This window comes from Papio anubis, chromosome 6, assembly GCF_008728515.1.
Source record: "Papio anubis isolate 15944 chromosome 6, Panubis1.0, whole genome shotgun sequence".
Taxonomy (NCBI): Eukaryota; Metazoa; Chordata; class Mammalia; order Primates; family Cercopithecidae; genus Papio; species Papio anubis.
The window spans coordinates 37683415-37695802 of NC_044981.1; the positions used below are offsets into that span (position 1 = coordinate 37683415).

The 12388-nt window shown below is 53.2% G+C and overlaps 1 protein-coding gene across 1 annotated transcript; it reads right to left on the reverse strand.

The window, feature by feature from the left end:
* Nucleotides 1-78: 78 nt before the first annotated feature.
* Nucleotides 79-8056, reverse strand: KCNK16 (potassium two pore domain channel subfamily K member 16). The gene is made up of 6 exons (XM_003897567.5): nucleotides 7688-8056; nucleotides 4400-4514; nucleotides 3161-3327; nucleotides 2160-2325; nucleotides 1680-1820; nucleotides 79-509 (listed from the first exon to the last, which is right to left on the reverse strand). Exons 1-6 carry the CDS (start codon nucleotides 7898-7900, stop codon nucleotides 382-384), a joined length of 930 nt encoding a protein of 309 aa, XP_003897616.1. The 5' UTR covers nucleotides 7901-8056; the 3' UTR covers nucleotides 79-381.
* Nucleotides 8057-12388: the final 4332 nt, after the last annotated feature.

The following is a 12388-nucleotide window of genomic DNA, read 5'->3' on the forward strand; positions in this document are numbered from 1 at the left end:
GAGGGAAGGGGCCCAGAGCCCTCTCACATTTCCTGAAATGAACAATAGGAGGGACTCCTGGAAACCTCACTCAGAGGGAGGAGATAGGAGAGACCAACTTTATTGTCTTGGGGACCCTGCCTAAGTTCTTGGACTGGGGAGCTATCTCCAAGGACTTGATGTCTGTCAATCTCAAGACCACCTTGGGTCTCCCACACCTCTGTCCTTTCCTTTGTACCCCAAAAGTGGGACCCCAGCTGATTGCCACCTGTCCATGAACTTGGGAGGTAAGAGGAGCCTTAATCAAGAGGCTTGTCCACTCCTTGCTTCTGAGAAGGTCCCCGAAATCCCTCTACCCGGAGTGGAGGAAGTGTCCAGGCTGTGTGAAGAGTCCATGAGTCCTCAGCTTCCCAGTCCTCTCTTGGATATGGGGAAGTCCTGGGGTGTGACTTGGACTCCTCTTGCTGCTGTAGAGCCTCCCCTCGGTCTCCTGCCTGGAGCCTCCTTGGCTCCACAGCCTTGCCTCAGACCTATGCAGAGGAACCCAGCCACGTAGGTGCCTGCTTGCTGTTGGATGGTGGGAGAGGCAAAGGCCAAAGTTTCCAGGCCTCCGGATGGAGTGGTCTAAATCTCTCCTTCTGGTCAGGGATGTTGCAATCTGGCAGGGGAAAGGCCAGATCTGGATAATGTATTCCTGAGAGAGGCCAGACGTTCATGGACCTCACTTTCTGGAAGGATCCTGGGATCTGCTGGCTCTCTGGCTTCCCAGGGGGTGTTTGGAAAGGCTCTTAAGAAGGCAGGAGCCCAGGGGAGTGATGAAGTTAAGGGGGTGGCCTGTGAGGTTCAGGGGAGGCCATGTCCAGGAAAGTGGGTGGGACACCCAAGAGGTCCTAAGCCTTGTTCACAGACAGCCCTGGGGAGCTGGCGAGCTTTGAGAGGCAGCTCACCTGCCCCTCGGCTGAGAGCTTCCTGAGGGCAGAGATCCTCTTTTCACTAAGATTGTTCCAAAGTCTCTGCCCAGCTCTCCCCTCTCTTTGATGCTCCCTGCAGCCATCCCATGGGCTCTCATCAACCCCGGGGCTATTCCTATCATAGCGTTTTGGGCACTGTGTTGGGGCTGCCTCTTTGCTTGTCTAGCAACTAAAGGCACATCAAGGGCAGGCACGTCCACTGCTGTATCCCCAGACCCTGGCATAGACCCTGGCTCAGCACCTGGCACATAGTAGGGGCTTGGCAAATGCACTGTGCAGGTATCAAATGAGGCAAAAGTAAAGTCATCCTTTGTTTGTGTAAGGTCTCTTGGAAGGGGGCATGGGGAGGACAATGGAAATCTGGCCATTCTTCCAGGCTACCTTTGGGTGGAAGGCTGTGGCAGGGGCTCTGGGACAAGGGTGCACCTCTCCAGCCACACATGTCTTTAATCCTATCTCATATCTCCTCTCTGTTACTTTCTTGGACATACCTGTCTCCTTTCTCTCTTGGGAGAGCTCCTGAGACCAGCCCTGGCTGAGAAGTGAGGGGGTTGGGAGAGAAGAAGGCAGGGCTGGAAATCCAGAGAGCAGATAGGGTGGGACTGAGGAGGATGAAAGGGGTTTCTGGCCCCCCCCACGGGGGGCCTCATGCAGAGATGGGGATCTTCTGAGGTCTGGGGAGCCCACTGGGGTCAGGGGCTACCCCGTCCTTCATGCCAAGGCCCCTACTGAGCAGCCAGAGCTGGCAGCATCTGTGCAGAAGCAGGGGGCCCAGTGGGAGGATCAGCGCCAGCCACGCCAGGCCAAGGAGGATCCAGATGGCTGCCAGGCTCCGGTACACTGAGATATAATGCTTGCTGGGGTCTGTGCCTGCCAGGGAAGGGAATGGCATCAATGCCAGGGATCTCAGGGCACAGCCACCTCCAGTTTCCATAGGGACCCTCACCAGCCAGGATGCTCTCTCCCTCTTCCTCATAGCAAGGAACAGCAGTGGAGGTAGGTCTCTGCGGGGTGGTGATGGGTCCTAGACCAGAAACTTCTGAGAATATTGCTTAGAATCCACAGTAGCCCCAGAAATCATTGGTTTGGCTCCCTTGAATGGCCAGGGGCTCTCTTATCCTCAATAGTTGTCCTCAGCTGACATCTCTCCGTCCCCCAAATCCCAGTGGGCCCCCTCACCCTGAGATAATGTGACTGTTTTGTTCTCACCAACAACATAGTCCCCGAAGCCAATGGTGCTGAGAGTGATGAAAGCAAAGTAGAAGCCCTCGCTGAAGCTCCAGCCCTCCACATGGCTGAAGACCATAGGTGGGAAGATGAGAATGACCAGCGTCCCCAGGGTCAGGAACAGAGCCAGGCCCAGGACTTGCAGTACCTGTGAGGGAAGGAGTTGGCCCCTGAGTCCACTTGAAAGTCTCCAGGATTGTATGAGGTTGGGGGGAGTCTGGGGTAAACTTGGGAATGGGACTGGGCCATAGCTAGGCCCCTTCCCTGCCCTGCAGACCCTTGAGTGGAGGTTGTAGCTACGTGTGGATGACCTTGTCCCACCCAGGGAAAGATTTGGGCAGAGGGATTGCATTAGTGGGTCAAGGAGCGATTTGGAGACCCATCTGGGCTTGGGGATCACGCTTGAACAGGCTCCCCGGGGACTCAGATCTGGAGCAGAAAAGTATCATTGAACTGTCTGCGTGCCTCTGGCCTTGCAAGCGGCTGGCCGAGGGTGGGCACTGGGGGCACGCTGGGCAGCCTGCAGAGCTTGTTTGCTACTGCACAAAAGGATGTTGGAGTTCTGTGATGACCTTGAAGATGTGCTGCAGAGATCCCCCACTCAAAGGAGGATGGTAGACCAGCTGCCACCTCTTCAGGGTGTTCAGCTGCAGGGAACCTCCTAGCCAGGGGCATACCCTTCTTGGGAAGGCCACACCCAGTGCCTGACTGAGGCAGGTATGAAAGCCTGGCTGGTTCCACCCACCGTGGGACAACTCTGACAGCTCGCACATGCTGTAGAGCTCCTTGAGGCCAAGCCTTTGTAGAGCATGCATAGAAATCCAGCTCCCCACTCTGCCCAACCCTGCCTTTACCCTTCCTCTTTCATAGGCATCTACCCCTAACACCATGCACGCCAAACTCCATCTCAGCATCGGCTTCTGGAGGACTCCACTTGCAACAGATCTGTCATAGCAGGCCTGTAAGGGAGTTAGGGGGCATACCTGGGAGCGCCTGGGCCGGTCCTCCCATCTCTCAATGGTGGCCAGGTGGGCACGCAACCCCGTGCCCAGGTGGTTGAGGAAGATCACGTTAAGCGGGATGCCCAACAGGGCATAGAAGACACAGAAGACCTGACCTGCCTCTGTGCTGGGTGCCAGGTTCCCATATCCTGCAAGGAAAGGGGGACGTGTGCAAATATGGAGACTCCAGAACGCCCTCTGTTCCTCTTCCCCAGACTCTAGCTGAGGTTTGTCTGCCACCACCTCTGGGGGCGAGAAGGGGAAGCTCCCCTGTTCCCTTGAACTCTGCTGGAATGATTTTTATTTATAGGACTCCTGCTCATCTTTGAAGGCCCATCTCAAATGACCCTGCCTCCATGAAGCCCTCCTGACTGCCACGCTCCTTCTCCCTTCTGGGTGTGGTTCCCCATAGTGTTTTATGTTATTGCTATGTAATTATCAACTTTGTCTTCTATTATTGTTTTTTTTTGTGTATTTATGGTGTTCCTCTTTGTTGGACTGGAAGCTCCTTGCGGGCTGAGCCTGGGTCTGATCCAAGTTTGTATCTCCCACCCCCAACTCCATCACTCTGCCTGGAATGTCGCCTGAGTTCTAGGAAAGTATGCGGAATTGGACTTAACTGAATGGATGGGGTAGACCTGGATCTGGCGGTTTCTTCCTTGGGGTGGGATGGAGTGAGTTTTCTGGCCAAGGGGGTGTAGCAGCTGCTGTCAGTGCCCTGTTCCCTCAGAACACACAAGACACCACCTGCAGCTTTGGTGGACAGTTCCTGTATACAAATCACCCCCTGCTCCCAGTTTCTGCACATCTCTCTCTACCTGAGAGATTCTTCTGGCCAAAGGAGTGTGCTTGGTCTATGGGAAGTTTCAAAATGCTGGGGAAATAATATACTCGGGACCAGCTCTCAACCTTTGAGGGCAGGAGTTGGTAGCTAAATTGCTCTTCATTCTTGTCCCTCGTTGGACCATTCTGAGGATGGGCTCCATCTAGCCTTTCAGAAGGTCCCAAGCAGAAATGAGCCCAGTTACCCAAGCCAGTAATCTGCTCATTAATGCAAATTTCATTGCCTTCTTCTCCCTACTGTTTCACTTACCCACTCCCTCCCTGGGCTTCCTGAATCATCTTCTAGACACGCCACATCCTCGCCTCAGCATCTGCTTTTGGGGAGCCCAAACTAAGACAGGAGTCTTGGGGAAGCTCTTCTCTTCCCCAGCCCTTTACCTATGGTGGTGACGACTGTGCCTGCAAAGAAGAAACTGCTGCCAAAGTCCCAGTTGCTGGGGTTGGTGGAGTTGCCTTTGGGGTTCACACCTTTCACCCAGGCTTCCATGATGACCTGTGGGGGGTGGCATGGCAGGGGAGGAAGAAGGAGCTGATGGTTACTGGGTACCAGTTGTTGCCATGCTCTTGGCAGCATGCTTCTGTGTCATATAATCTAATGATACTCTTAGATGATATTGTTCCCATTTCATGGAAAAAGGAAATGAAGGCTCAGAGTGGCTAAGTGACCTGTGCAAGGTGACTGGACTCCAACTTCAGTGTCTGTTCCACTGGCCAGGGCTGACTAAGGTGTAGACTGCAAGCATGGGCTGGGGCGGGAGATGGGCCTGAGGGGTGAGGTGGATGATGCTCAGGGAGGGGTCCCATAGGGGATGCTGCTGGTGGCCAAAAGGATGGCACGCACATCAGCTGTTAAAACAATGGGAGGATTTCAGGTTGGGTGTGGCTGGAAGGGATTGCTGGGGAATACAGGGTATAGGGATCGTAGGGAAGCCATGGGCTGCCTGCCATGAAGCCAGTGGTGGGACAGAGAACCCTGTGTTTCCTACTTGTCCAGGTGAGTGGGCACCCTTGCTCTTTGCTGCTCTCTAGTGAGCCCCAGCCCTTGCCTATGGGAGAAATTCCAACAGAGGCTAGGACAAAGGTGGTGCGTGTGAGTGTGGGTGTGTGTGTGTTTGGTGGTGGTTTATATGTGATGTGTTGTATGCATGTGTTGTGCATGGCAACTGTATGTTGCACGTGTATGTTTGTCTGTATGTGTGTGTTGCATGTGTTTTTACAGGACCCAAACCTTTGCAGGCTTAAGCCTACAACACCTCCCCCCACTGCCCCACCTCTGACAACCTCCAGTCCCTGGGCCCAGGCCCCTTGGAGAATGGGCAGGGCTGCCTCCTCCTCTCCCCTTTAGTTGTGGATTGTCCCAGAGCAGCAGCACAGCCTTGCCACTTGTTGAAGAGCCCCAAAGGCAGGAGGAAGCCAGGGACACAACAGTTCTGGCTTCCAATTCCTGTGGGAACCGGTTCCCGCTGGCTGGGTGGGTGTGCTTAGCTCAGAGCTAGGGTGGCCCTGGTGGGCCAAGCCAGTCAGGGCATCTGCGGTCACAGGCTGTCTGCTTCTCCTCACTTTGACGGGAACTGGCCTCTTAAGATGTGGACTTTGGCTTCCCTCTCTTTCCCACACTCACAAAGTGGCCAGGGCCCAACATTCCCGAACATGCTCGCTCTCTGGAGCCCCTCACTCTTGGGAGGCAGCACTCTAGTCCTGGGCCGTCCCCCGCTGCCAGCCTGCGGCCCTCATCCTGCTGAGGGTGCTGAGTGCCGGTGGCCGGATGCAGGCGGCCGCGGGTTCTTGACTTCCCAGTTCTGTGAACCTGGGCAAGCAGCGTTTCCTCACGGAGGTAATTTTTAATACTGCTTTTAATACTAATTACTTAACTTGCCGTGTGTGTGTGAGAGTTCAACAGGAATGTGTCTTCTTCCAGAATCTCACCCCAGCGTTCTTCTGCCGCCCAGCTCAACTGCCCCTGGCAAGGAAGGTTCTCTTCTGAGGCTGAGGACTCTCAGGGAAAGGGATGTCCTGTCTTCCCTGGGGAGGCCCCCAGGACTAATCAGTGGCAACCCCTTCAGGGCTGCAATTAAGAGAATAGCCTCCCTTCTTCTTGGTTTATGGAGCGAGTTAGGTCGCAGCTACCCACCCTTCCCACGCCCTCCAGCTTGGCTCTCACCTCCAATGCGGAGCTAAGGGAGGAGGAGGTTTCAGCTTCTCCAGGGCCTCTGCCTTACTCCCAGGGTTTTGGAAGGCCCCTGAACTGTTCTGAACCCTGATGTGGTACGATGGCCCCCCAACTTTGACTAACCTTATCCATCAGGGAGAAGAGAGTAAAACCTGAAGCTGGAGGCCTCATTTCCTGGCCTCTCACAGCTACAGAACATTCTCTGTGACCACCCAGGCCACGCATCATCTTCTAGGCCAGCTGTTCTCAGTCTTGAGGGGCCTCAACATCACCTGGAGGGCTTGTTGACACACAGCCTGCAGGACCCATCCCTGGAGTTCCTGAGTCAGCAGGTGTGGAGTGGGGCCTGACATCTCCAGTTCTAACAGGCTCCCAGGTGATGCTGATTCTGGTCCCGGGACTACACTTTGAGAACTGCTGCTTCAGGCTACATCCTGCCCCCAACACTTACACTAATTTGTGCCGCGAAGACCCAGGTCTCCAGAACCAGAGGCCTGAGAGTGAGTGCTGTCTCTACCAGTAGCCGTGCAGCCTTGGCCAACATATTCTACCTCAGTTCCCATCTACAAACTGGAGATAGAGATTGTAATAGATAATTATGAGAAAACACCTGTAACACACTCAGTGTCAGCTGATGAGTGGATCATGATTGGATTAAGCTGGTCGTGAAGACCGTGTTTCCCACTGTTTTAGGCACATTGTAAGTGCTCAGTAAATGCCAGTTATCAAGGTGATTCGGCACTTGCTCTGTTCCTTTGCAGGGGCTGTTGTCACTCGCTCCAGCGCCTGTTTCAGATGCATTCACCTCCCTCCACAACACGTGGTTTTGCCTTGTTTCTGGGAAAGAGGAAAGCAGAAAGGGCCCAGGCAGGGGGTGACCCACTCTGTTACCAAGAGAGAGCCCCGTCTGGGTGCAGTGCTGGTAAGCTCAGTCACCTTGGACGTTGCCCACCAAACCCAACTCCAGGTGCAAACAGGCCAGGAAAGGCCAGCTTGGTGGTGGCTGCTCCTGGCGTTTATCTGTGTCTCCCACCTGCAGCCCTCTGCCCAGGGATATGAGCTGAGGAGAGGGCAGAAGGAGCCGCAGCCCTGGAGTTGGGGAAGGGGAAGTATGAAAGTATGGGAGGAGGAAATTTGGACAGCGCTGATAACACTGACATATAGTTCCCATTCATCCAGCAAGTGACAGCTTAGAGAGTGCTTTTAATCTGCTGTCAAATGTCTGCAGTATAGATATAGTTATTCTTGTTGCCTTATAGATGAGGCTATTTGGGTCTAGAGAGGTTAAGTGACCTGTTCAAGGTCACACATCAATCCACTTGTAGACCTGGGGCCAGAATCCAGGATAGATCTCACCAGGCTCTCTGTTCCCACCACACTCTGTTTCCACATGGGGCATCAGTCCCTGGGTGAGGACTCTGGATCTGCCACAGGAACCCCCATTCCACCAACCTTCCCAAGCCTCTCCATCCCCATCCCACATCACTCCGCTTCACCTGTACAAACTGCTCCAGGGCCCACTGGTCCAGGCAGGTGTAGTTCTCCAGGAAGCGCAGCTTCTCCAACTGAAAGTGGTACCTGGACTGAGCCTCCGCCTGCCTCTCTAGCAGCTGGAAGATGGTGGCACCGAGCAGCAGGTAACAGACATAGACCAGCAGCAGAGGCAGCACCCGGCCACCCCAGCAGCTGCAGAGCCCAGCATTGGGCATGCTGTGGCCAGGACCCTGCCAGGGCCGTGGGGCTGGCTATGGGGGAGAGGTGGGAAACAGGTGAGGAGTAAGCACCTAGGGACCTGTGCCCAGGCTGCCGCCTGCCCTGCCCTCCTCCTCGGCGCAGGTGTCTGGAGGCTGGGGAGACTGTTTGAACAGTGCGGCTCAGCTTGGCTGCACTAAGTGCTATGCTGTGAGTGCAAATAGGCCGGCCACCCCCTCCCGGCCTTTGTTTCCATGGACAGCAGCAAGTCAGTGTCCTGGACCCTTCAAAGAGACCCACCAGGTTCTCCTGAGTGCTTCATGTCTCTCCTTCTGCCTCCAAGTTGGATGGATGTTTCTGGGCTAAATCGGATAGATGTGCTCACTCTGTCCAGGCCCCAGTGGGCTCTCTCGGCAGCCCTCAGCGTCTTCGCCCTTGAAGGCTGTAAGCCCCCAGCTGAGGAGCTGGGAATAGATCAGAATGGGTGCGAATAAACCTTCTACTCAGTTGCCTTGGCTACAGGACGGGGCAGGAGAATTGACCTGGCTATTGGGGGAACCTCAGGATGAGTAAACTGCGCAACAAATCAGGGCAAAGTAAATAGACAGGTGATTGTCTGGCTCAGCCCGATGGTAAGAGTGTCAGGGTTGATTCTGCTGATAAATTGGATATATTGGTTTTATAACTTTTGCTAATTTGTCTTGCATGAAGCCCTCTAGTGAGTTACCTTCAGAGGATATGTCGGTGAAATGTATGTGTGAATTAAAAAGAAACTAGAAGTATATCCTGATCCTGGGATGGTACCAGTGGCTCTCTCTGAGTGGATGGAATTGAGGGTGCTTTTCTTTCTCTTTGCCTGTGTATGTGTGTGTGTGTGTGTGTGTGTGGTGTGTGCACATGCTTGTTCATGTACATGTATAACAGCTTTATTGAGATATAGTTCACATGCTGTATCATCCACACATTTCAAGTATGCAATTCAATGGTTTTTAGTATATTCACAGAGTCTTCAAGGTTCAGCCTTGTTGCTACATGTAACAGTACTTCTTCCTTCTTTCTGGCTGAGTAATATTTCGTTGTGTGGCTATAACACATCTGTTTATCCATTTGATTTCTAGTTGATGGACATTTGGGTTGTCTCTGTTTCCTTCTTTTAAGAATAAAGCAGCTATGAACCTCTGTGTACAAGCTTTTCTGTGGACCTATGTTTGCATTACTCACAGGTACATATCTAGGAGTAGAATTTCTGGATTATCTGGCCACTCTGTGTTGAACTTTTTGAGGAACTGCCAGGCTATTTTCCAAAGTGGCTAAACTGTTTTATATTCCCACTAGCCCAGGGCGAGGATTCCAATTTCTCTGCTGTGTTTTCTGCTGTTTCCTTTAATGAGCTGTGGCTGCAGACTCTGTGAGTTGCGTGCTGAGTATCCTTTTCCTCCTTCCCAGGTAGCAGAACCCTGGCTTTGTAAGTGTCAACCCCAGGCAATGGAGCATAATTGGTCTAAGTCATCGAGCTAATCTTGCTCCCCTCTGTCTCAGTCCCTGAGAGCAGTGAAGTCACTGAAGACCCATAAGACAGTGGGCAAGAGGGCCAGACTGAGGAGAAAGCCAAACAGGACACCACAGTCCCAGCCTCAGCCTGGTTCCTGGGAGCCCTGGCAGGTGAAGTGCATCCCAGTGAGTCCCAGCAGGGGAGCTGGGAATACCGCATTAGTCCGTCACTCATGCATTTCTGGCTTTGCGCACGTGCAGGCAAAATGGCTCCAGGAGCTTGTGGAGAGCCCCAGCTACAGGCTAGGCCACTGGAAGAAAAACACATTAAAACCTGGGGAGGAGGCCTGAGGGTCGATGCGTCCCCTGCACCCACTTTCCCAAGCTCCCTTGCAGCTGGGGCTGGCCACGTACCCAGGTCCAGCCATGATTGGGCAGAGGTGGCTGTGGAGGTTTGGGCAAAATTGTTGTCTCTTGACAAAGGGTTCAGCTGCAGCTGGCCCCACATTTCTCCCTCTTTCTGTCTGGACCTGCTGAGCCATCTTGTGTCCCTGAGGGAAAGGTCATGGGCACTGCAAAGACACTGGACCAATTCCTGCACACACCTCTCTAGATTTCTTTTTATATTAAAAACATAAACCTTATTTGTTTCAGCCACCATTAGGTATTCTGTTACTTCCCAATTGTTATTTTTCTGTTGTTGTTTGTTTGTTTGTTTGTTTTGAGACAGAGTCTCACTCTGTAGCCTAGCCTGGAGTGCAGTGGTGCGATCTCAGCTTACTGCAACCTCCACTTCCCGGGTTCAAGCAATTCTCCTGCCTCAGCCTCCTGAGTAGCTGGGACTACAGTTGCGCACCACCAAGAACGTCCCGACGCAGTGACAAGCCTGCAGGCTTTCGTCTACCCTGTGGCTTAGACATGGCCCTGTCTGGGGGTGGTGTGATGGAGCCCACCTTCTCTGGAATTCTGCTGCTTCTGGAATCCTCTGAGGCCATCTGGGGATCTCTGAAGTGGTTCTGAGCAAGCCCCATCTCACATAGTTCCGGAGCTTTCCCAGACGGCACCTTGTTGGGATGTGGGCTTGTCTTGGAGGGAGAAGGAAGCATCTGGACTCAGATGGGGCAACAGAGTGCTGGCACTCATTTCTACTACAGATGCACTAGCTCCTGGCTTAAGCAAGGGTTAGAATTATATCTGAAAGGCAGTGTGAGAGTCAAACCCTATTTGATTGCCCTGGAGAAACTCAATACGTGGAGAGCTCTCTCGTGTATCATTTAGAAAGCTCATCCATGGATGTCTGCAGGGCTTAGGCAGGACTGAGCAACTCTGTAGCACTGAGTATCTTCAAGCAGTCTGGACGCAGTCCACAGGTAATGACGGTTGATCTAAGGGGGACGGAAATGAAGGAAAAGAGAATGGACTATCTGCATGGGAGAAGGGGGTGAACTTAGTGGGCCACAGGGATGTCTGAGGTGGGCTGGGGTAGAGGGAGGGATGAATCAGCCATCAGGGTGCCTTCCCTCCCTCAGGTCCTGGGCAGGAAGTGGTACCAGACTCACTGTGGGCGGACACTCCATTCAGTTACGAATGATCTGTTGGGAACCTACTGTGTGCTGGGACTATCTGTTGAGACTCTACCATGTTCTGGCAAAGTCAGCCGGCGCAGCTTCCTCCTGCCTTTCCTGGCTCTTTCTCTGCACTGCTGCCTCTCTACTCTCTTCTGGTTGCACCCTCACATCTCCCTCTTACATCAGTTTTTCAAAACCACCCAAGTCCAACAAGACCTCATGTGGCTGGGGTTTAGGATAGAGTCTTTCTCAGAAGCATGTTCAGTTTAATGGGGGACTTCTGAAAACCCTAGGGCCACAATAGCCACAGAAAGGGCAACATCATGGTGGACTTTGGGGGAGATCTCAGCTCAAGAAGCCCACAGAGCTCTCTGCACCAGAGAGGACGTTCCCATCCTGCCTCCCTCGCTTCCTGCCTTAACTTGCTCTACACACACTGACTGAGCGCCCTCCGTGTGCTGGGACCTGATTCAGCTATTCTTCCTAGTCCACTGTGGTCCTGTGAGGTCAGCACTTGGCCAAGATTAGGAGAAAAACAGCAGGGCTGCAGGGACCTCCCTGTCCAACATCTCCCTACGTGAGCACCACTCTGCTGTGGGCTCTGGGTGGACACAAGGCATGATTTACAATCCCTTTCAGGGAATTATTGCTGCTAATGGGCAGAGCCAATTTATGCTTCCCAAGGGGGAGGGCAAAATCAATTAATGGAGAGCCTGACATGGCCAGGCCTGATGACAGAGTGTGGCCTGACATCCGGAGGTGATAAGGGACTTTCTGAGGCTGAACTAATAAGGAGATTGGGGAAAAAGGAGAAAAACAACACCCCCTCCCCATCTGCCCAATCGATTCAGTGTACAATGGGTAGAGAATGCAGAGTAAACAGAGCAGCTGGGCACGAGCCTCTTTCCATCTGAACGAGCCCCGAGATAAGGACAGGACAGACCGCCCATCCCACCATCCAACATAGGTATTCACTGTGGAGCCCCTCAATAGACGCATATCCATATGGGTGAAAAAGGACACTTTCCAAACTAGAATGCAGGGGAGAAGATAAGGCCCTCCTGCCCCAGGTACGTGCCTTGTAGTAGAAAGGGCAAGTGGAGACAGAGAGCACTGGTTTTAGATGCCACCTCCCTAACTGTGCCCCCCAAATAGTTTGCACCATGTGGCTGGAGCAGCAAGCTTTGGATGTGGGAGCCTGGGCTCCCGGAGTCTCCCCACAGCATCCTATATGGAGGCAGCGGTGGCGCGGGTTTGTAGGGGTCTTTGTGTGCCCTTGTGAGTATGATCTCAGAGGTGGGCCAGCTTGTGCTGTGACCAGCAGATGGACCAGGGAAAGCTGAAGGGTGATTCAAAGTAAAGCCTTGAAACAAACAAACAAACAAACAAACACACCTGTTACTAATTTTGCTCAGAAATTGCATCTTTCTTTTTTTTAAGGAACAG